This window comes from Lytechinus pictus, chromosome 8 (genome assembly GCF_037042905.1).
Source record: "Lytechinus pictus isolate F3 Inbred chromosome 8, Lp3.0, whole genome shotgun sequence".
Classification (NCBI taxonomy): Eukaryota; Metazoa; Echinodermata; class Echinoidea; order Temnopleuroida; family Toxopneustidae; genus Lytechinus; species Lytechinus pictus.
The window spans coordinates 1,573,112-1,595,196 of NC_087252.1; the positions used below are offsets into that span (position 1 = coordinate 1,573,112).

General features: G+C 34.9%; 1 protein-coding gene and 1 long non-coding RNA gene across 2 annotated transcripts in view; both read left to right on the forward strand.

Annotated features, from left to right (window-relative positions):
* The window catches only part of LOC129267329 (sortilin-related receptor-like), a 66,393-nt gene extending 44,678 nt beyond the window's left edge, over positions 1–21,715 (forward strand). Inside the window, exons 38-42 of the mRNA XM_064103218.1 lie at positions 4,716–4,872; positions 6,854–6,952; positions 8,672–8,890; positions 10,558–10,578; positions 17,706–21,715. Coding sequence (XP_063959288.1) covers positions 4,716–4,872; positions 6,854–6,952; positions 8,672–8,890; positions 10,558–10,578; positions 17,706–17,770 — 561 coding nt within the window. The 3' untranslated portion in view covers positions 17,771–21,715. The remainder of the gene's footprint in view (positions 1–4,715; positions 4,873–6,853; positions 6,953–8,671; positions 8,891–10,557; positions 10,579–17,705) is intronic.
* LOC135155016 (uncharacterized) lies at positions 1,193–2,750 on the forward strand. The gene is made up of 2 exons (XR_010294354.1): positions 1,193–1,282; positions 2,225–2,750. It is a non-coding gene; the product is annotated as an uncharacterized LOC135155016 (long non-coding RNA).
* Positions 21,716–22,085: the final 370 nt, after the last annotated feature.

A 22,085-nucleotide genomic window follows, 5' to 3' on the forward strand; every position in this document is an offset into this window, starting at 1 on the left:
AGGAAGGGAAGAAGAAGCAGCAGGAGGAGGAGTAGTATGAGAACAAGGAGGAGGAGTAGTATGAGAACGAGGAGGAGGAGTAGTATGAGAACAAGGAGGAGGAGTAGTATGAGAACGAGGAGGAGGAGTAGTATGAGAACAAGGAGGAGGAGTAGTATGAGAACAAGGAGGAGGAGTAGTATGAGAACAAGGAGGAGGATAACAAGAAGAAGAAGGAGAATGGGGATGAGAAGGAGGAGGAGGAGGAGGGGGATAATGAGCAGAAGGAGGAGGAGGAGGAGGAGGAGGAGGAGATAAGAAGGTGAAGGAGGAGGAGGAGGGGGATAATGAGCAGAAGGAGGAGGAGGAGGAGGAGGAGATGAGAAGGTGAAGGAGGAGGAGGAGGGGGATAATGAGCAGAAGGAGGAGGAGGAGGAGGAGGAGGAGGAGATAAGAAGGTGAAGGAGGAGGAGTAGGATGAGAACAAGGAGGAGGATAACAAGAAGAAGAAGGAGAATGGGGATGAGAAGGAGGAGGAGGAGGAGGGGGATAATGAGCAGAAGGAGGAGGAGGAGGAGAAGGAGATAAGAAGGTGAAGGAGGAGGAGTAGTATGAGAACGAGGAGGAGGATAACAAGAAGAAGAAGGAGAATGGGGATGAGAAGGAGGAGGAGGAGGAGGGGGATAATGAGCAGAAGGAGGAGGAGGAGGAGAAGGAGATAAGAAGGTGAAGGAGGAGGAGTAGTATGAGAACGAGGAGGAGGATAACAAGAAGAAGAAGGAGAATGGGGATGAGAAGGAGGAGGAGGAGGAGGGGGATAATGAGCAGAAGGAGGAGGAGGAGGAGGAGGAGGAGGAGATAAGAAGGTGAAGGAGGAGGAGTAGGATGAGAACAAGGAGGAGGAGGATAACAAGAAGAAGAAGGAGAATGGGGATGAGAAGGAGGAGGAGGAGGAGGGGGATAATGAGCAGAAAGAGGAGGAGGAGGAGGAGGAGGAGGAGAAGGAGATAAGAAGGTGAAGGAGGAGGAAGAGAGGAGGAGGGGAGGGGGAGGGAGGATGGGGGAGGAGGAGGAGGGGGATAATGAGCAGAAGGAGAAGAAGGAGGTGGAGAAGGAGGAGGACAGTCAGACCGCAGCTCGCGCGATAATGAGCATATTCACGGAAATTTATTCAGCGGCCCTCTAGCGGTCTCCGAAGGAAAACGTGCGATCAATTTGGCTTGATTTTCCCACTGAATTGGAGGGGCTGAAGTTATAGCTCTGTACTGGTCGCTAACTTCAGTTTACGTCGAAACGAATTGTGGTAAGTTATTCTCAAGACCTTCATGTACAGTTTGGTATATAATTTTCCATATTTCGACATTTTCAACCTACCATTTTTACCTCTTTAATTGATGCTTATTTTAGTAATATTTTAACTGTGATTTTGTAGTCGGAATTTCACTTTTGGTTCCTGACTTTGCTACATAACCAAATTGTTTCGATCAGGATTTTTTAGAAAGAAGAAAAGTCACTGTTCAAAATATGTCAGAACCAACTTGACGCAAACTCACCTTATATTTTTATTTTAGAGAAAATGATACCCTAAAAATCGAGAAATTTACGTTTTACCCGGAAGTAACCTTCTCGTTCACTCCACGATGGCGCGAAATAACGCCAAAATTACGTTCGTCGCGGGTTGGTAGAATTTCGCCTTTGGTCCCATACGTTGAAACTTCTGTAATGATGGCAGATGGCTCGCATTATATGTGTCTGTGGACGGTGGACTTGTTTTTTTTAAATTAAGACTTAATATAAACGAAGCTTAATAAGTAGATCCCTTCTAAAGTTTTATTCAATGATTATCAGGTTTCCGAATTCCATCAAGTTTTTATTATAGATTGAGATATTTCTTGATTTATGTTGAAAATTGTTAACCTTTTTTCTTAATTAGTCGAAGTTGAGCCCCATGATGATTTTTGCCCCAGCCCAGCCCAGGCTGCGGTTAAGAATTAAATGATGATTAGCTCAGACAGTCTACTCTAGAGACTATAAACAGTTTAAAGTCAAACTAAAAAGTCTGGTACTAGCCTACCGTATTTATAAACCATTTTGTTCAAATAAAAAAATTGTGGCTGTCACAGACAGTACTTAGACTTAACTTAGTTAGTCTCTTAATTGACGTACATGTAACATAATTCATACTTTGAATGGTTATTTAGTAATTTAGACTATTTCTCTCTTTTTTTGTCTCTTCTACACACAGATCTGCATACTTGCTGACTCTGGTCTCTGCTTGCTACTTCATTCTGGGAGAGTCCATCATGTACTATAATGGTCAGACTATGATTTCGACAAAGCCCTTATTTCGTTTGCAAATTTTGGACTGATACAACAGAAAATTTATCTTTATCGATATTGGAAACAAAAAAATTAGAGCACAGTTTTGGGGAGGACTAAGAATACTGACTTGGACAGGAATACAGCTTGACAAAAATAAAAATTCACAATTCAAAACCAAAGAACATTTTTAATGTTACTATATAGTGCATTGCAAGAAACTTTCTACTCAATCACACATTCCAAAATTAAGGGTAAGTCCTTTGATCAAACACAAACATGTAGTTGATTTGCAATTGAAATTGAACATAAGTTTCTTGCAATGCCCCATAATCATATTTTGTTCTCAAGCAACTCTGTTATATGTTATCTAATGTGCTGAAGGTTAAGTGCCATGTATGTTCACAATTTTTTTTTTCGAAGGTATAATATATTTGTCCTTTTAAACGGTATTTGAATGTGGTTACGCCTTGTTTTTGTTTTCCACAGTAATTATTGCATATATGAACAGAAGTGAAATATTTGTTGTGAAGCACTGTATGAATGTTGTGTGATCATGGAGCTATGGTGTGATGGTATTATAATTAATTCATCATTTTTGTTATAAGACTGTAAACCTGGTGGATGTGAGGGAGTGGCCTGGATGAAAGGAAAGTGAGCATGTGTCCAATTACGGATTTGCATATGTTTAGACAATTTTGTTCGTGGATAAATATTAATGTGCATTCCCTATTCCAAGCAAAGAGTAAAGGAGAAGTCCACCCCACCAAAAAATTAATTTGAATTTAAAGAAAAATTAAGTATTGCAGAAAATTTCATAAAAACTATGATTCAAAATTTAAAAAATTACTATTTTGACATTGAGAAATTTGCCTAATTTTATAAAACAATTATATGCTCATCTTGGTCAATGTGCAAATTACAGAACCGATTATGTCACAAGCACTCTAAATTCTTGTGTATTTTTTTGTTTGATACATGTACATGACATGTATATTTTATTTTAATTTTCATTAACAAATTTTGAGAGGGATTTTAATTCCTCCATTAACATTCGTAGTTTCCATAAATGTAACCTATTGTGATTCGAGGAAGATTTTTTAGATCAAATTTGCTAAAATTTATGTAATAAAAATGCAACAAAAATTTAAAAAGTAATGTGATGTAAGTGACATAATCAACTCTATTTGCATACCATTGTTTTGTGTATATAACTGTTTTGTTTTAAAAAAGGGAAATTTCTGGATTTATTCAAATAATTTTTTGTTGATGTGCACTTGACCTTTAACTCACTTCCCTTCCCACCCCTGCCCAAATAAGTGTAATCAAGAACTTGAAAATCAAAAGCAGTGATTAAGAAGAAGAAAGAATTAATCATAGAGCTATTAATAGCTCCATGATTTAATAAATACAGGCCTAAATAGAACTTCACATGAAAGTAAAAAGAGAATAAAGCTGGGGAGGAACGATGAAGGAATATGATTTAAAGAAAAAGCATAAACATATACCCATCACCCCCCCCCCCCCAAAAAAAAAAAAAAAAAAAAAAAAAAACAGTCCGGCGGGTTCGAACCAGGGTCCTTGCACACGCCAAAACAATGCGCCTACGCAATTCGCCATCGATCTCTTCCATACTACTTCCGGGTTTTTTAAGCTATATAAAATGTTGCAAGTCTGTGCGCCGCTGTTGACCAATCAGAACGCGTCGGCAATTCTACTGCAATTCCAATCATTTTGCGATGGACATTGCCGTGGTTTTTTGTGGTTCCTGACTTTGCTACATCATGAAATTTCATAATTCTTTTTCAGTCGTAAAGAAGAATGTCTACGCTTTATATTGATTATAATATCAATTTGACGCAAGTGTAATTTCGGTGCAAAAATGCGCTCTGTTTATTCACATATATTTCTTGAAAAAAATCATTTTTTCTAAGCTAAATATCGGTCTTCAAAATACATTAAATGTGCATTTTATTTAGCTGATCAGAAATTTCAAAGTTTTATCTATAAAATAAGACCAATTTTGTGAGGAATAAACGATTCTAAGAGCAAAAAACACCGATCGGAAAGTTCGTCTTCACAGCTCATTACGTATGCATAACCACGGACGGCTATGCATACCGCTGAATAAAATAGAGCACTTTCGGACGGGCTGCGGACTGACTGAGGAAGAGGAGGTATGACTTAGATTGAAATCAAATGAATTGAAATGAAATGAGTTACATTTATTGAAAGAAATTGAAAAGAGATGAACCATATCTCTATTCCTATGCCATACTGTGCTTTGCCAGTGTTTGAATATGAAACAATACAAAATGAAATGGTTAAAAATGATACGAGAAATGAAATGAGAAATTAAAGTACATGAAATAGAATGAAATGAAAATAGAACATTTGTATATTCCCTCATCATACAGGGCTTCGCTGTTCGTATTCAGAGATTGAAAGACTTGTTCCCAGGTCAAGAGGATATCTCCTTGATACCAGATGACGCTCGAGAAAGGGTGCAGAACAATGCCTCTCTTTGGACTATTATTGGAGGAATACAAACTTATCATTATGAGTTCTCTGCAGGTATTAAAGGGGGAGTGAACTGTGTGTGGTCTCTCATTGACTGTGTGTTATAAATACATAGTCTTAAAATATACGTTTTCAGATATCTCCTAATACTACAGAGAATAAAATGACCTATAATTGTATTTTGTATAGAGAAACTAAAATGTTTTGAGAGGAAAAGTAATTGTTTTGCTACTTGGTAACGTAATTATTGTGGTATAAATGTATTGAGTAGTTAATTAGTTAAAATTCAAGTGGGTCTACAGGGGCGGATCCAGCTTTTTATAAAGGGGTGGGTTGGGGTGGTATGCGAGGGAGCGTAGCGACCGAGTCCAAGCGAGCGGAGCGAGCGAGGGGGGGGGGAGGGTGTGGGAGGGGGGTGTCCCCCCTCCCACAGTAGGGAAATTTTTTTGAAAATCTGTGTGTGAAAATTGCGTTTTCTTGCATCTAAAACACCACTCTTTTTGGTATAGAGGTCGTTGCCAAATTAACCCCCATGAAAATTTGTAAAATTAAGTTGCATTTTCCTGCAATGTAAGGCCAGTTAACAACCCCCCCTCCCAAAAAGAAATAATAATAATAATAATAATAATAATAATAATAATAATAATAAATGAAATAAATACATAGAAATAGAATAAAATAAAATTACAAGATTAAAAAAAAAGATAAGATTTAAAAAAATGGTCCCCGGATTTTTTTTTTGCGGGGGTTGCAACCCCCCCCAACCCCCCCTCTAGATCCGCTTCTGGTCTATATTACTAGACTACACTAGCATTGGCTAGGTATGAGTAGTTGAGGACTCAAGATGGTGCTATTGGTTTGTATCTGCTTTAAACACGGTCCTTAAATTGTTTAATTTGCGCATTTATGTCACCACACGAAATAATATCCATATTGACTAAGAAGATTGTTACATTTGCTGATATGAATACGTAGTAGGAAAAAAACATTATTGGGGCGTGTAGGATCAACTGCTGTAATAAACTGTACAAATGTTTTAAAGAAACTTATACCAATACCTGAAGAAAATGAAGTAAGAATGTCACTAGAATTAGCCGCAAGATTTTCCCTTTGTAACAAATCAACATGGTTATACAGTGCGTCCCAGAAAAAATCAAACCGGGATTCCCATGTCCATTTTCTTCAAAGCCAAATAAACTACGATATTTCATTTGCATCATCATATAATTCAATTATCCCTCTTTATTTTTATACATTATATGAGACGAACAGTTCAGGGATTCATGTACAAGACAAGTTTGAAATTTTAGTGTCAGAATCAGGTTGCGCAGAAAAATTGGACGAGATTGGTTCGTGATAGGACAACCATGATTATTAGATGATTGGCTCATTAGCATTTCTTTTGTATTTTTTGCTAATATTCTCTCTTTGATCTCTGAAATGAGAGTGGATTCAGAGTAATAATGAAAATAATAATAAGTATTTCTAATGCGCACTTTCTAATGAATCATTACTCAAGGCGCTGCATATTAAATAAACAAAAACATTGGAAATATTCACAATTAAAATCATCAAACATAACATTCATATGAAGAAAAGACACGGACTTCACTAATATGATTGTGAAAATAGGTAATATTTGACACTTGATTGGAAGGTCTTAAGAGTGTTCATATTCATGATAGTTCTTGACAGTCACACGTGAGTTTCTGCGCAAATGGTTTCTGATATTCCTCAATATTTTTTATTTTAAACTGCCATGCGGGGACTATTTGCTAAGCGTTGGGTATCAAATCAAAGATGAGATTCCACTCTTACCATAAGTATGAAATTCATAGTGAAAACATACTTATCGATTATGAAATATATCTCTAAAAGCGGGTTTCCTTTTTTGTGGGATGCACTGTTAGTATCAGAGATTTTATATCATCTTTTTCAAAAAAAAGAGTTTCTTTCAAAAAGCGTTTTTTAAAGACGCCTATACCATTGTGTGACGAAATAATATCTCAATTTGATAATTTTTGTTTGTATGTAGATCTTAAGCCTGATCTCTACGCAATAACCATTAGTGTTGATCAGTACATGGGATACTATGGTGAAGTGGCTACAATGCAAAAAGCAAGCCAAGGAAAAGGTATGTATTCATTTGTAAATATCCTCATTGTTATATGGGCATGGTGGCTCCGTGGTTGGGTGCCCATCTCATGGCCGAGAGGTCGTGGGTTCCATACCCGGCTGATTCCATGATCCATCCAAGTTTCAAATGTATAGTTAATATTGTGTTTTATGTTTTTTTATCATATTTCGATTAAAATAATGTATTTTTAGGATTTTGTATACTGTTCTGTTGGAAATGAGAAAAGAAGGCTGAAAGTGAGTCATACCAAAGATTTGAACGATGGGACATTCTGCCTTCTATTCGCAAAAATCATCTCTCTAATGGAAACACCAATACATTTAAAAACTCTAATGAGTAAAAAATGCATTCAATGACTACTATGATTTAGTAATATTGTAATGTTCGATGATACTCAAGTATAGTTCACATTTAATACTGACCTTTAACCCTATCTAGGCCGGGGGGGGGGGGGGGCCCTCAATGATTCGCGCAATATTTTCATTGCACAATTTTTTTTTACCACGCCGCTCGCTGTCTTTTTACTTTCAAGTCATGCATATCTTTTGAGGCCAAATTTGCGACGCTCGGGTACACGATTAAAAAAATATGCAACATTTTGTACATTAGACCCAAAATTGCTCAAAAACGTGATTTTGTGTACAAAGTCATGCATCTTGTGTATTCAACCAAAAATCATAAATGTATGATTATTTCTAGTTTGCTGGTCTAAATAGATTTATTTTATGCTTTTTATGATCTCAAAAGAGTCCCCGACAAAGTTCATCGAAAAAATGATGAAAAACAAAAGGTAACAAAATACATAAGAAATTGCACAAAAAAAATACTGGTAATACATGAGAAATTTATCTGATATCGCAATTTATTTTCATGGTCATTTGCTACGAACACCACAAAGAGTTTCTACACCAAAGAGTAGAACATTTGGAGCTTTATTTAGGGAATCAGTGGAAAAAGTATGATTTTGCATACTAATTAGGCATAAATTAGCATAATCAATTAATAGCGATTTGCATGAAAAAAATTAATACAGAATTTTGTAGATTATGTCCCAGGCAACCTGTGTGCAAATTTTTGGCGCGATCCACGGCCGAGATCTCAAGGCCATATATGATCTCCCAAAATACCCTGGCCTAGATAGGGTTAAGCAAAGCTTTTGACAGACTTGAACAGACCTGCCAACCAGTACGTTTTTGCAACCAAATTACGGCAGTACGTTTTTTCTTTAACAAATACTTTTTTTTACAAAATCGTAATTTTGTAAGAAAAATCATATCTGTATGTCTCTATTTTATATAACGTACACAAATATGGTACTAGATCAATGTTATTTCAGGTAACTTTTTTTTTTCAATCATTTTGTAAAACCACGGTGAGATATACACAAGTTTCAATGGTTTTTTTTTTTCATCTGAAAGAGCAGTGCGCATTTTAGCTTGCATGCAGCCTGAGCGCCGTGATGGGCGAGTGCGCCAAGCATTTTATTATGAAATACACTCTTTTGGGGAAAAATACGAAATATTTATCTCACACGGTAAAAATACTGATTTTTTGGTCAAAATACTGATTTGGGGGGATAAGAATAGTATGAAAATGCAAAATACAACTTGGCAGCTCTGCTTGAAGCACTCGAGCGGTCTTGTTCAGCAAGACACTCACATTTCCTAACATGAACTTATTAAACCAACATCTATATTAACCCTTGAAACCAAACAGGTGCTCCACCTCCCAAAGCCATATCTAAGAACCAAGCTCTCTACGCCGGCATTGCTGTCGGGCTTGTGGTCATTGTCCTCATCGTCATCGTGGTCTACTTCGCTGTCCGACATCGTCGACTACAGCAGAGCTTCATGTCCTTCGCCAACAGTCACTACGATACCAGGTCAGGAACTGCCACGTTTGCCACGAATGAAGACGACGATGGTGGAGACTTAGGTGAGTGGATCCTTGGGGGTATGCATTCTCTCTTTGATTTACCCTCGGGAAAATACTATGTGTGGGACTGAAATTACATATCCAAGGGTAAGGGTTAAAATCTAGGGTAAAGGCGATTTTGGTAAGTACACATATTTCAGGTAAACCAGATTTTACACAGGGGAAAAGTCATGTAATGTAGAGAACAAATGAAAATTTTTCTATTATCAACATTATCCCTTTATGAAGATAATGAATAGGAAGTGTAATTCGACTGTTTTTTTTAAAACCATTGTAATGAGTAGGGGAAGGCGAGGTTGAGCATAGGGGCAAGTTGAACCACCGCCCCCAGGCCAATATTGAATGAGTCAGACATTGTGTTGGTGTCATGCATTGATGACCCATTACATAACCCTTAACCCCACCACATTGTTTTCAACTTTGAAACAAAAGGTACTTTTTTCGGGGGGAAAATACATATTTCAGCCAAAAAAGTATTTAAAAAAAGGTGTGAAATAATCAGTACTTTTTACCCACACACGTCTTTAAATATAATAAAGAAATAAGAACAATATCGTTAGTCCAGGTATGGATTCTCATTCTTGTCTGGCCCGTATTCTGAAGTCAGGTTTAACTTAGACCATGGTCTAACTCTGTGCTACAATTATGGGAAGCCTAAAGTGTCAAAATTTTTATTAAGTGGTATGTTTCTTATGTTTACTGTGCTCTTTCCTGATTCATCCATGGTGAAGACAATCATCTATTTACATTTCCTAGACAATTATGAATGATTTGAGAGCCAAATGAGCTGAAATATTATATCTCTACTGTTAGTGATTTATGTAACAATTGGCTATCCATACTTAAACCACAACTTTAAACCTGAGTTTAAGTTAAACCCGACTTCAGAATACGAGCCATAGTCTTTTACATGATGGATGCGTAAGAAATGTGTGGATATGAAAATATCGCATTAAGTTTGGACTGGGGTAATTTGTGCCAGCCAACATGGGGCAAGTTGAGCCATGGTAATTCTTATGGTAATGTATAATAAAAAAAATAGAAAAACCTTAAAAAGCCATTGATATGCAGGCAGAACAGAGCATATTCACATGACAAATCTTTTACTTTTAGAGGATGTTAGTATTTATAGAGAATTAGCAAGTGAAAAGACTTTAAATAAAAAATTGACATGCCGGTTCTTCCCGCATACATTTTGTACATAGTTTTTGTGGCTCAGCTTACCCCAGAAGGTGACACAACTTACCCCACAAATGGGGCAAGTTGAGCCATTTGACATCTTTTTTTTCTCCAAAGATCACCATGACTTTCAGTGTGGGGGTAGAAAGTTACATGTATATATAGGTAACAAATATTTCTCAAGAATCAAATTTGAAGGCAAGGTACTTGGTACTACAATATTATTAGTCATATCATTTCTAATATGCAAAATGCAAAAAGTGTCACAATTTACCCCGCCTTCCCCGACTGTATCTCTAGCTATCTGTATATAAAACAAAGAAAACTTGTCCATAGATATGGCTTTCAAAGTTAAAGCATTGAATCGACACACTTGTACACTTTTTGATGTCTTACTCTCACCTCCACTGTAACTTTCATTGTTTATTAACCCATTCATTTCATTCTTGTACCTGTCTTTCTTTCTTTCATTCATTGACCTTGATCAGAATTATTAGCTGAGCTTCAAGGTAAGACTTACCGTCACTACTGGTGTAACAGCTGAATATACCCCCTCCCTCCTCCTGATAAAAAAAAATGACCCACCTCCGGATATACTACCTCAGAAAAAAAATAGATGTTGGATCAGTTGATTTTGCTCCTGAAATGCCCAAAGGAGCCCCAGGAAATCCCCATTCACGGCAATGTTTCCGATTTTGGCAGTAGGCTGTTAGAAGGCCCCTCCGCCAAAGAAGAAAAACTTTGTTTTTCTTTTTCACCTGGGATATAGCGTCTTTTCTGCCGAGCTTGAGTAGGGTGTCTCTTTTTGATTTTTAAGACCACTGTGCGCCTTCTTTATACAAAAACATCCTAGCTTTCTTGCTAGAGTTTACATATACGCCTGTGATTGTTATGGTTCTTAACCTACAGTTTGAATCAGGAAATTTATGATAAATCAGTTCTTCAAATGTGGTTATTTATGCTTTGGCTAACTCTAAATTATTGACCACATTTTGATATCCTCCTAGCAGCCTGGATCCCATTTGATAAAGACTTGTTATAATAACAAAGCACAATTTCCATTACGAGATGAATATCGGCCAGTCAAATTGAATGATTTCAGTAGCTTTAAACTGTTACAGCTATTTTGTCATTGTAACAAGTTTTATGAAACAAGTCCCTGATTTTTTAAGGGTTTGTAGATCCAGCCGGAGAGTTTTATAGTAGCGACAACAATCACTCAGCACAAATTATTATTACTTCCAAAAAAAATGGCAATTGTGGCATGTAGATCAACTCTGTTAACTTAGCATGTGGGTCAAGGGGGAGGGGTTCCAGCTGTTAAACCAGGTCTTGAGCACTCAACTAGCATCTTGCTTGCACCTTTCTCTTGCCATAGATAGACTTCTCCCTACCACAAATATGTAGTTCAACAGTAGAGGGCGACATATCCTCCTACCTGTAGTGTTCTATTATTTGATGTGCTTGGAGGACAATCAATGCAATGTGTCTAATTCTGTCTATAGAAAATGGACAGTTAAGTAAAATTTCAGTTCTGATGAAAGATTATTCTGGGTTTGTTTCTGAAGCTAGCTATAACGTTATGTATGAATTAAAATAGGAATGGAATATAAAAAATGTAACTAATTCTTTCCTCCAATGATTGAAAGAAAACATGACAGTCCTGATAATGTCATTGAAATATACTGCCCTCTATTGTTGACCATCCTATTTGTGGTAAGGAGAATTGATGGTCTTATCTATTCCGACACTAGTGAGAATGATAGATTTGTAATTGTGAGTTGTTTTTGTTTTGGGCAGTTTTGGGCCGCTGCTATAGCACTTACAAAAAGAAATCACGAACACACTGATGGTATGTAAGGACTTTGTAATGATGATGATGAAGAAATCAACTCGAAGTGGAATTGAAGATTATTATCAATTGTAAAGATAGCAACACTAACAGTTAAGTAACTGTTAGTTCGATGTGCAGGACCCAGACTTCTCCCTTTTTTATAAAAAATATTATTCTTTGTTGTCTTTTTGTCTCTTTTTATTCTTGTTTCATCCTCATTTTTCTTCCATACTTGGAAAGTCATATGGGGTGGTTGCTCTCTGCATTCCCTTAATGACCATCATTGACTTCAAACAAGAAATGTGAAAAATATGAAAAATTATTTCATGAGATCTCATTTACTAACGCAATTTCTTCATCTCTTTAGGCTTTTTAGGTTGTTAGTTCATGAACGTGAACACACATTCACACAATTCCTGTAACCTGTAAAATGCAAATGCACTGCAAGTTTCCAAACAGACACTCCTAAACTCTAGCTGTTGTCGTTACACAACTGTATAGTATCATTACATTAGCCTTACATGCAAAACGCATGTGTTCTGGGAGTCTTGGATTTTGGTTTGAATTGTGGTTTTAGAGGACATGCTTTGATGTGGACTGCCCCAATGCATATTCGCTGAATTATCTACTTTGGGAGAAAAAAAAGAGTGATGTGAAACTTTGTTTTATATTAAAAGATGCATTTTAAGCATGTTTAAGCTAAAGTAGTAATATCTGTGCTACTGATTGATTTGTTACTTAATATTATTTCTCATTATACTAATAGTTTAATCACTATTATTTCATCGTGGCAATCTATACTTAGTACGTTGTATTTATTATATTTGGTAAGATGTTATATATTGATTCCCCTCCATGTTATCACACTTAGCCATGAGAAGCAGTTATTTTTAATTTCAATGATTTTAGAGTGCACAAAATATTGCCTGATATTTCACATGTTCATTTATCAGTTTCTGTCTTTTTTTAGTTTTTTTCATTTTTTATGGCCTGTGTGTTTGCCTGTGATTTTTGTTGATGCTGCATGAATTGGTTTTTTTAATGCCATGATATTTTTTAATGTTATGAAGATTTTTCTTTTCTTTTTCAACCAAAGACAGTTTTTAATTGTTTTGTTTACTAAATTTTAATTATATGTAGTTTAGTTTCTTAATTTTTTTTTTTGGTCATTAAGTCCATTGCCAATTGGCATTTGTCCACTAAGTTCAGTTGGTTCGTTGCCAAGTGGGGGTTCTCTGAAGGCCACCGCACACCTTACGACTGTTCACGATCCGATTTTGAAACAAATCGCATTCTGCTCATTTTCTGAAAATGTGAATGGAACAAATCATTTTATTTGAGGTTAAAATTAATTGAAAGAATACTAATATAACCATTTTGAAAGATTGCAAGCTTTTATTTTGGAATAAAGGCCAAATTAGTTTCAAATCGTAGCCAATCGTACAACTGCCATGACGTCATTACGACTAGATATTAAATTCACTTTTATTCTAAGGAGGATGATGGCATAGTCACAGATTTGAACATAGGTATTCGTACGGTGATTCAGAACATTACACAGTAAGATATTCCAAGTCTCAATATTAGCATCAAATTAACATTTTATTCTGAAATCGGGTCGCAGACCAATCGGAAGGTGTGCAGTTGCCTTACGAGACTTGTGTGCTATAGACTGGTCATAATACCTTTTTGTTAGAAGCATAGCCTAATGTGTGTAAAGTTTGGTATAAATTATGATCTTCAATCAGGAATATTTGGAGATGATTTTTGGTCGACTCGTTCCCCGTGGAAACCCCTTTGTGGTATGCATGCTGTCAAGAATAAAGCTGTCCAAATCACTTTTCTATTTATATACATATACCACATGATCAAAATGTTGCACACTCGGTAGGAAGGTAGAAACATGTCAAGCAGTTCAGGAATTCAGTAGTTATTATTGAATATGCCTGTGACGTATCGCTTGTAAGAGCGTATCTAATAAAACAAATTATATTATTTTACAGCTATCAACTAACATATGCAGGGGTGGTTTACTATCAGTGCAGGTAAAAAATACACACATGAAATGATTGTGCTACATGTGCAAACTATCGATTAAGAGTTTTTTGCAATCCATTTAAAATTGTAACGTGGAGAAGGTTTACGGTTCACCATGTGTAATATGAAGAAGGGAAGGAAATACAGGCAGAAAGATTTAAATGGAAAGATGAGGTAGGATGAAAAGAAGAAATTAGAAGTATCCTTTTCTTTTCTTGAAAGTGAGTAAAGTCCTGAAAAGGACTGTAAACCAGATGAGATGAGCTGAATATGGCTTGAGTAGCGATGTTTTGAGTAGTAGCAGGATGAAGTGAAGAGAGGTTACTCGACGTTTTGGGCAGGTTGACTGTATTTCCTTCCCTTCTTCATATTACACATGGTGAACTGTAAACCTTCTCCACGTTAAAAACTCCACCATGCAAACCTACAAAGATCAATCATTGTGTGGATTAAAAAAAAGTAAAAAAAGAAGACATTTTAATAAAGCTTGAAATGATAATGATTGATTCTCTTCCAAACAAGTCCATTGTACATCATTTCCAAATCTGCAGGAACAGATTTTCTACCACACTTTCTTAACTTCTCATCGTTCCCTACATATCTCAATTATATTGAGAGTTACAAGAATATTATATTGAGCGTTACATGGTTCTGTCATCCAGCTTTACGGGTGACAGCAAAATCTCATTTTTATTCTCCCCCAAAAATGTGCTTACTCGTACCAGATATTATTGATACTATAATATGACATTATGTTTCAGTCTTTTTGGCCTATATGATTACTCCTTTGAGATTACAAAGTTGAAAAAAAATGGTAATCCCAAATTACAGCTACGTCAGTGCTTAACATTAATCTAAGAATGTGGATGCCATTTTAAAATCATGAACTGTTTGTCACAAGATTATCTTGTAATGGATTAATCATGCAAACTGATGGGGGTGGGGTGGGGTAGGGGGTATTATGCCTACCCATCAACCCCTCCCCTTCCCCAGGTCTTTTTAAAGATAAGACCTGCTTTATACATGTACATGTATGTATTTACTAGGGCAGTGGTTTATCCTTTTCCCCAAAAAATATTGATAAAATCATTTTCATGCAAATGCCTACTTCATTATACAAGTTAAGGTAAATATCTTAGTAATAATTCCATCCTCACTGTACATATCAGAAAGCTTAAGAAAGCACCAAGCCAGTCTTATACATGTAATGAAGCTTCAGCTAAAGTGTCACCTTCAGACAAAAAAAAAAATCAAATTTATCATTCCTACAAATTCTATTGATTTATTCAAAATTTTCGAAGTATCTGTATTTTTATAATAATCATTTTATACTGAAAAATATTACAAAGCCTTTTAAACACCAATCCTTCTGCTGAAATATCATCTTCAGACATAATAAGTCAAATTTATCATTCCTAAAAAATACAATTTATTCAAATTATCTGCAATTTTATAATCATCATTTAATCATACTGCAAAATATTTAATACCAAGGATAAAAAACACCAATCATTTGTGAATACTATCGGCTACATTCCTCACTCCATTTAAAACCAAAACAAATTTCGTGCACATGCAAAATTTTGTGAATGTATCAAAATTGGCAGTATTTTTTTTTCAAATTGACAAATTTTCGCTTGACACCATGCATACTCCAAAGACTGTAGGCTCAGTATATATCTATTTTAATATCTATCTGAGCCTCTTCGGGGGACTGTTCATGAAAGTTGTCAGCACTGACAAGTTGTCTTTCTCTGACAGTTACCATAGTAACAGTCAGAGGCAAGTGCCTTTCACTGAAATTGTCAGCACTGACTTAATTGTCAGTGCTGACAAGTTCATGAAACACCCACCTGTTGACCATTTCATATAATAATTAGAAGTGGTTTATCACTGACTATTTGTTATAAGCTACTGAATTCCTTTCATCTGATTGGCTCAGAGCAAATTAGTTAGTGAAAATCAGCAACTATCTGGTTCATGAAACACCCCCATTGGTAAGGTGTTAATTGTAACAACCATCCACTCAACTCCATCATTTGTATCTTCAATATTTGAATGGAATAAGCTTGATAATTCAATCAGAACAGCCCCTTCTGTCATTTCATTTAAGAGAATGTTTAGAAGAACTTGTAATTTATAAATAACTTGCGGAACATCCACTGTTGTGCGTATTTTGTGTTAGCATGACCTTGATGATTTGGTGTATATTGTCAGTATTTTCAAGATGTCGTTCTTAGTTAATTTGATTTATTGATATTTGATTATACGTCAAACGAGTGCCCATCTGCGTTTTGTTTGCTGCTAAGTTTGTTAATGTTTCGTTTTACATTCAAGTCCTAATGTGAATCTTAATGCCGTAACTTTCTGTACATACGTTATGCATTTTGTAAATATGTTTATTGTTATTCAGGGCCCCATGGAAGACCACTACTTATTGGTGAATGGGCTACCCTGTCAAATTATTAGAAATAAATAAAATAAAATAAAATTATGTCATGATTTGTGACCATTTCTTGTGGAACGTAGTATATTCCTAATCAGGGGCCGATCCAGGATTTTTTTAAAGGGGGGGGGGGCACATTTTCCCCGAGGAAAAATTTGACCAGCAAAAAAAAGACGGGGAAAAAGGGTTTAACCAAAAATTAAGGGTATTTTGTCTACAAAAAAATTTGATAAGCATAAAAAAAAAAGGTCTTCACTTTCAAAGGGGGGGGGGGGCACACTTCTGTTTTAAAGGCATTTTTACATTACAAATTTTAATTGTGCCTTTCAAGGGGGGGAGGGCATGGACTGGCTGTGCCCCCCCCCCTGGATCCGCCAGTGTTCCTTATGATGTACATGTAGCCGACTAAGTACCAGTTGTAGGTTACTTCATGAATAGCTTTATGAAAGGAGAAAAAAAGAAGGAAAAATGAAAACAGTGAACCACATTTATGATATTATTTGTTGAATATATTACATGTATGTCAAAAACTATCACATAATTAGATCTTTATGTAACCCCATACATCTTTTTGCCCATTTTGCCTCTTGAATGTGTTTCCCTTTTATTTAGCATAAAGAATTTTAATTAGAGATTGTCCCATTCTATTTACTGTTACATCAGGAATTACAGTTTAGTCTGCATACATTGACTCTTTATAAATGAAATGATCACCTCAGTTATAGTATTTTTTTAAAACCAAAAACCAGAGAATGTGATATTAATGTTTTCTCAGTCTATCAGAGTTATACATTAATAAATCATTTTAATAAGAACAGCTTCCAGCATTCTTGATTCATATACACCCTTAAAACTCTCCTTTTCCTCACTTATCTATCTCTAGAAAGCTAGTGAACACTTTTTGCGAGAGTGATCACGAATTTCCTTGTTGACCATAGTAGATTGCGAGACAAATGAATACCCTCTAGCGATTAATCTATCTCTTGTTTATTTTCTTGAATGATTGATTCTGATAGTGGTTGTTGTTGTTAATGTGTATTCATGTATTGTAATCGCTATGGTACATTTTGTTATAGTGCGTCTAGATATTCATTATTAGTACGGTATTATTGAATTAAATCAGGATCCTTAAACCTAAGATCAAGCCCAAGATTTGTCTTATGTCCCTGAAGTAACAAAATCCAAAGAACATTTTGCGTAAAACATATTAATTGTATGTTATCCTCATATAAGAATGAAGTAGGCATAATGAGGGTTGCAGAACAATAACCAAATGATAATGTTTTGTTTTCCTTTTTTATTTGTCTCTTCGATTGCAGGTTCGGATGAAGATCAGCCGATGATTCGTGGTTTCTCCGACGATGTGCCTCTTGTTATTGCCTAAAACCTTCAACAGAAATAACTCGTAAAAGAGATTTAATCAGGATTTAATTGTTTGATTGAGATGTAGTCATTTGTGTAGAGTGTACAGAGAAGGGTTTGTTTACACTGCCTAAATAGTCATATCTTCCCTGGGTCCAGAGCACTGTGTTTGACAAAAAGAGACTGAGAATATTGCACAGTATGAACACTCTTTTCTTCACCATATTGTCTGGTAATGGAATTCTTCAGGTCAATGTTCACAGACGGATTATGAAATGCTTATTGAGGATTGGTATAAATATGCTAGGGATAAAGTACAGAAAACATTTAACATTACTGCAATTCTAATGATGCACAATTGAAAATAAATAATATGGCTCTGTTTGCCACAAATTGAAACAGAAAGAGAAATAGTGCTATTCGCTCAAGAAATGTGACTAATTAGACAGTGTATTTCAAGCTTAAATATTTTTCCTTCTTTTTTTTTGGAACACAGATATATATATATATTTCTTGATGATTTTTTAAAGATGATGAATCAGTACATTCCTAATTGATTTAGTGAAATAAAAATAATTGTGATTTTGTATTGCTTTTTGCAGATTTTCTTGTATTGTTTTTTTCTTTTAAAAAATTCATGTAAATGTACTGATTCCTGTGGTACTAGTACAGTTCTTGATATTCTATTTTTAGCCAAATTTAAAATAAACGGAGCAAGTTGAGTACATGCGAGTACTATTGCATAACATAAAGTACTGCTTTAAGTAATGTTCAGAATCTTTATTAATTGTTACAAGTTGTGGTACTTATTAAACTATGGAATGTTTCTTGATGTTCGGGAAGAGGAATGTGCTTTGTATACATAAAGGTCGTCAAAAATAATCAAACTTTTTCTTTTTTCTGACCATGCATTTATTCCATGGTTCATTGCAATCCTTTTAAGCTTGAATTGTATTGCAAAAGAATGTAGATCAATAATAATTGTTTATTGATTTGTGTGATTTAATGTGATAAAAAACAAAGTATCGATTCTAGCATCATTGAACTAGTAGGATATAAACATAAAGATTATTATAGCATCAAAAGTACTAGTATATGTATACTTTGTGTGAAATCCCCAATTTCTTGTTTTTGTTTACTTTTTGTTTTGAATTTGAAGTTTAATTTGTTGTCCTTATTGTAATTTTGTTGTCCTTATTGTGTTATTCACATTATTTTTTGTGTTTATATTTCAGATAATTATCTATTTTTTTCCTCTTCATTTTTTGTATATACATGTATTTACCCAGATTTTTAAGAATAAAAAAAAATTCTTGTCATTGATAAAAAAAATGAAATAAATGTGTTTGTGATTAGGAGTAATAAAAAAAATCAGCATAAGATTTGAGAGAAGTTTAACTCACATTTAGAGAATGGTTTATGTAAAGCAATAATATTCAGATATGGGTAGATCTGTATTAACTGTCATTCAGTTAATTTGGAATTGCTTATTGATTAGGCTTGCAATCAGAAATGTTTTTTTAACTTTCGCTTACCATCAATATTTTTCATAGCTCGTTAACAATAATGAAGTGCGCTTATAAATTAAGTAGAAGAATGACACTAAAAATCAAAGGGAAAATTTGTTTTCAAAGTGCATCTAAATTGCCTACCAAACAATCGTACAAGAATACCAGATGTGTATTTTTAATTCATGTTTGGATTATATGTAGCAATATTGATGTGTCAATCATTGTTTTTTGCCATGTGTAATTTGACATATAGGTAAATCAATATTGGCCTATCAGAGAGTTTTTCTTTACAGGTTTTAGCAGTAGCATATCTCTTTTTTTAATTTCATGTGTTGCCCCTTTCGACCCCCCAATCCTCCCCCATTTTTAAGCTATTGTGAAAAAGTAACTTTAAAGAAATAATGGTTCTTGACAAGTTTTACTTGGATGGTAACATCAAGAGATATGCTGTGTATATGAACATTATACACACAGATTTCTGTGTTTATGAACATAAAACACACACAGATTTCTGTGTTTATGAACATAATACACACAGATTTCTGTGTTTATGAACATTATACACACAGATTTCTGTTTGAATAAAATATTCAGGCCATTCTGATTATAAAGCATTTCTGAGATAAAGCAATAGCATATAACAAATGAAATTTGAATCACACACATTTCGTGGGACATCAAAACCATGCAGATAGCACATAATGAGATGCGATTGGATTATCTTCAGCGCGTGGTCACAACAAACCCCAGACTAAAAACAGATATTATGTTATTACCAATAACAAACCATCGGTCCATTAGTCTTACAAAAAGAGTTTTGATTGATCCAATCAATCGCAAACCTATTGAAATCCATCAGTGTCGTAATTTTTTTCTACTAGAAATTTGCATTATGTCCATAGTAAACAAAGGAGAACACAGCAAACTGTCAAGAAATCAATGAATTCATGGATATACATGTACATTCACATCTAGAAAAACATGCATTTTATATGTTGACTTTGCTGGCTTTCCATAGTTGGGATTGATCGCATCAATCGCGACTATTTGTAAGACGGGGCCCCAGCAATCAAGTGAAAATTTACAATTGATTGCCAGACTTATGATTGATTTTGGGACCCAATACTAACTTACAACCCCCCCCCCCTAGATATTCTTTTTTTCTGCACTAGAGTACTTCTGATGAAGCCTTGGTGTGTAATAAGAGATATGCTACTGCTGAAGCCTGTCATGCAGAATTTAGTTTTAATATGAAGGTATAAAGGCTGAAAGATCCTACAAAATTAATTGATTGAATATCGTTTTCCCCGTGGGATCATAAGATACTGCCAAATGAGAATAAAAGATCTATTTTTATCATAATTTTCACCAATTGTTGATGAGTGATGGGATAGGAGAACTTCAAAAGAATGCTGTATGATTTTTTTTCAAGATATAACAAGTGGATCATTTTGAAACTTATAGTGTTCATTCATTTTATTTTCTATAACTAGATCTCACATTTGTGTTAACTGATTGCATAGTTTGATTTTTCATATAGTCGTGAGGATGTACATTTATTACCAATTTTGCCTACTCTATCAAAAAGCTTTATATATTTTTGTAGATTTCACGTATTATGTTTTGTTACCTTAATATACTCCTTTCGGCTTTTCACTTGAAATAGCGTAAAAGACGAAAATCACTATAATACTTAATGTTATATGACTCAGATCTAGCTCTAGAATTGAGTGAATACTTGAATACTAGTAAATGAAAAATCTTATCAGAAGGGAGATATGTTACAAAATGCTAAGAAATGTGATATAACAGACATTTATTATATATGAATTACCAAGTAATGGATTTTTTTCTAAATCTATCATTCAGTTGAAACTCCTCATTTTCCCTGCTTACAGTTCAACATGTAATCATTATATTCTATGATTATCTCTCATGGAATTCATCACTGGAAACATGAGAAGTATATACCACATTTCAGCTCTTATTTCATTCAACACATTGTCAGAGCACAGGCTCTTGCAGAAATACATATGATGTTTCAAATTCTGCAATCATCATATAAGAAACCTCAGAATTACATGCACATTTCTATTTCTTACACAGTTTCCAACATTGTGTTTTGATATTTTTTAAGATTTCTATTGCATTCAGCACAGGTCCCATATTACATTTTCTATCAGAATAGAGTCATCATGTATATTGGTACAGAATCTGTGAGAGTGGTCTTTCGTATTATTGCTATTATTGAAGCTAAAGAAAATATGTATATTTGATTGTTATGTTGGTAGTAAGTTTCATACTATTACTGTTCAGAAATGATTATTTTAGTGGTATATTGCGGTATAGATTCTCTATTCCATTCGCTACTCAATTGAAATGAAGGGATCTATCTTTTCTATATTATCATACAAGACAGATGAAATAAATACACAGGTTATTGCTCGTAATCTTAACTGAGGTTAACTTGCGTTTGATTTGTTTGTGTTATACTTTGAGTGAATGCTAGTTCAGTGATTGAATGTTTAGTGCTTGCGATACAAGGTTGTGTTCGGGTGTGCACCGTGTGTGGTATTCGTGGTGGATGAGCAAATCTAATTTTAATTTCAATTTCACAAATTTGCATAAACTATAACTTTCATTACATAAAGAGAGAGAGAGGGGGGGGGGGGAGAGAAAATGACCCAAGGCTATGATCTCATTTTGCATTTTTGCCCAACCACCAGAAAGAAGACGAAGAAGAAAGAAACACAGCATCCTTTTCCCCAAAGGATAATGGCTTCATTGACTCTCATCAAAATGACAGGGTTTTGTGATCATTCCCTT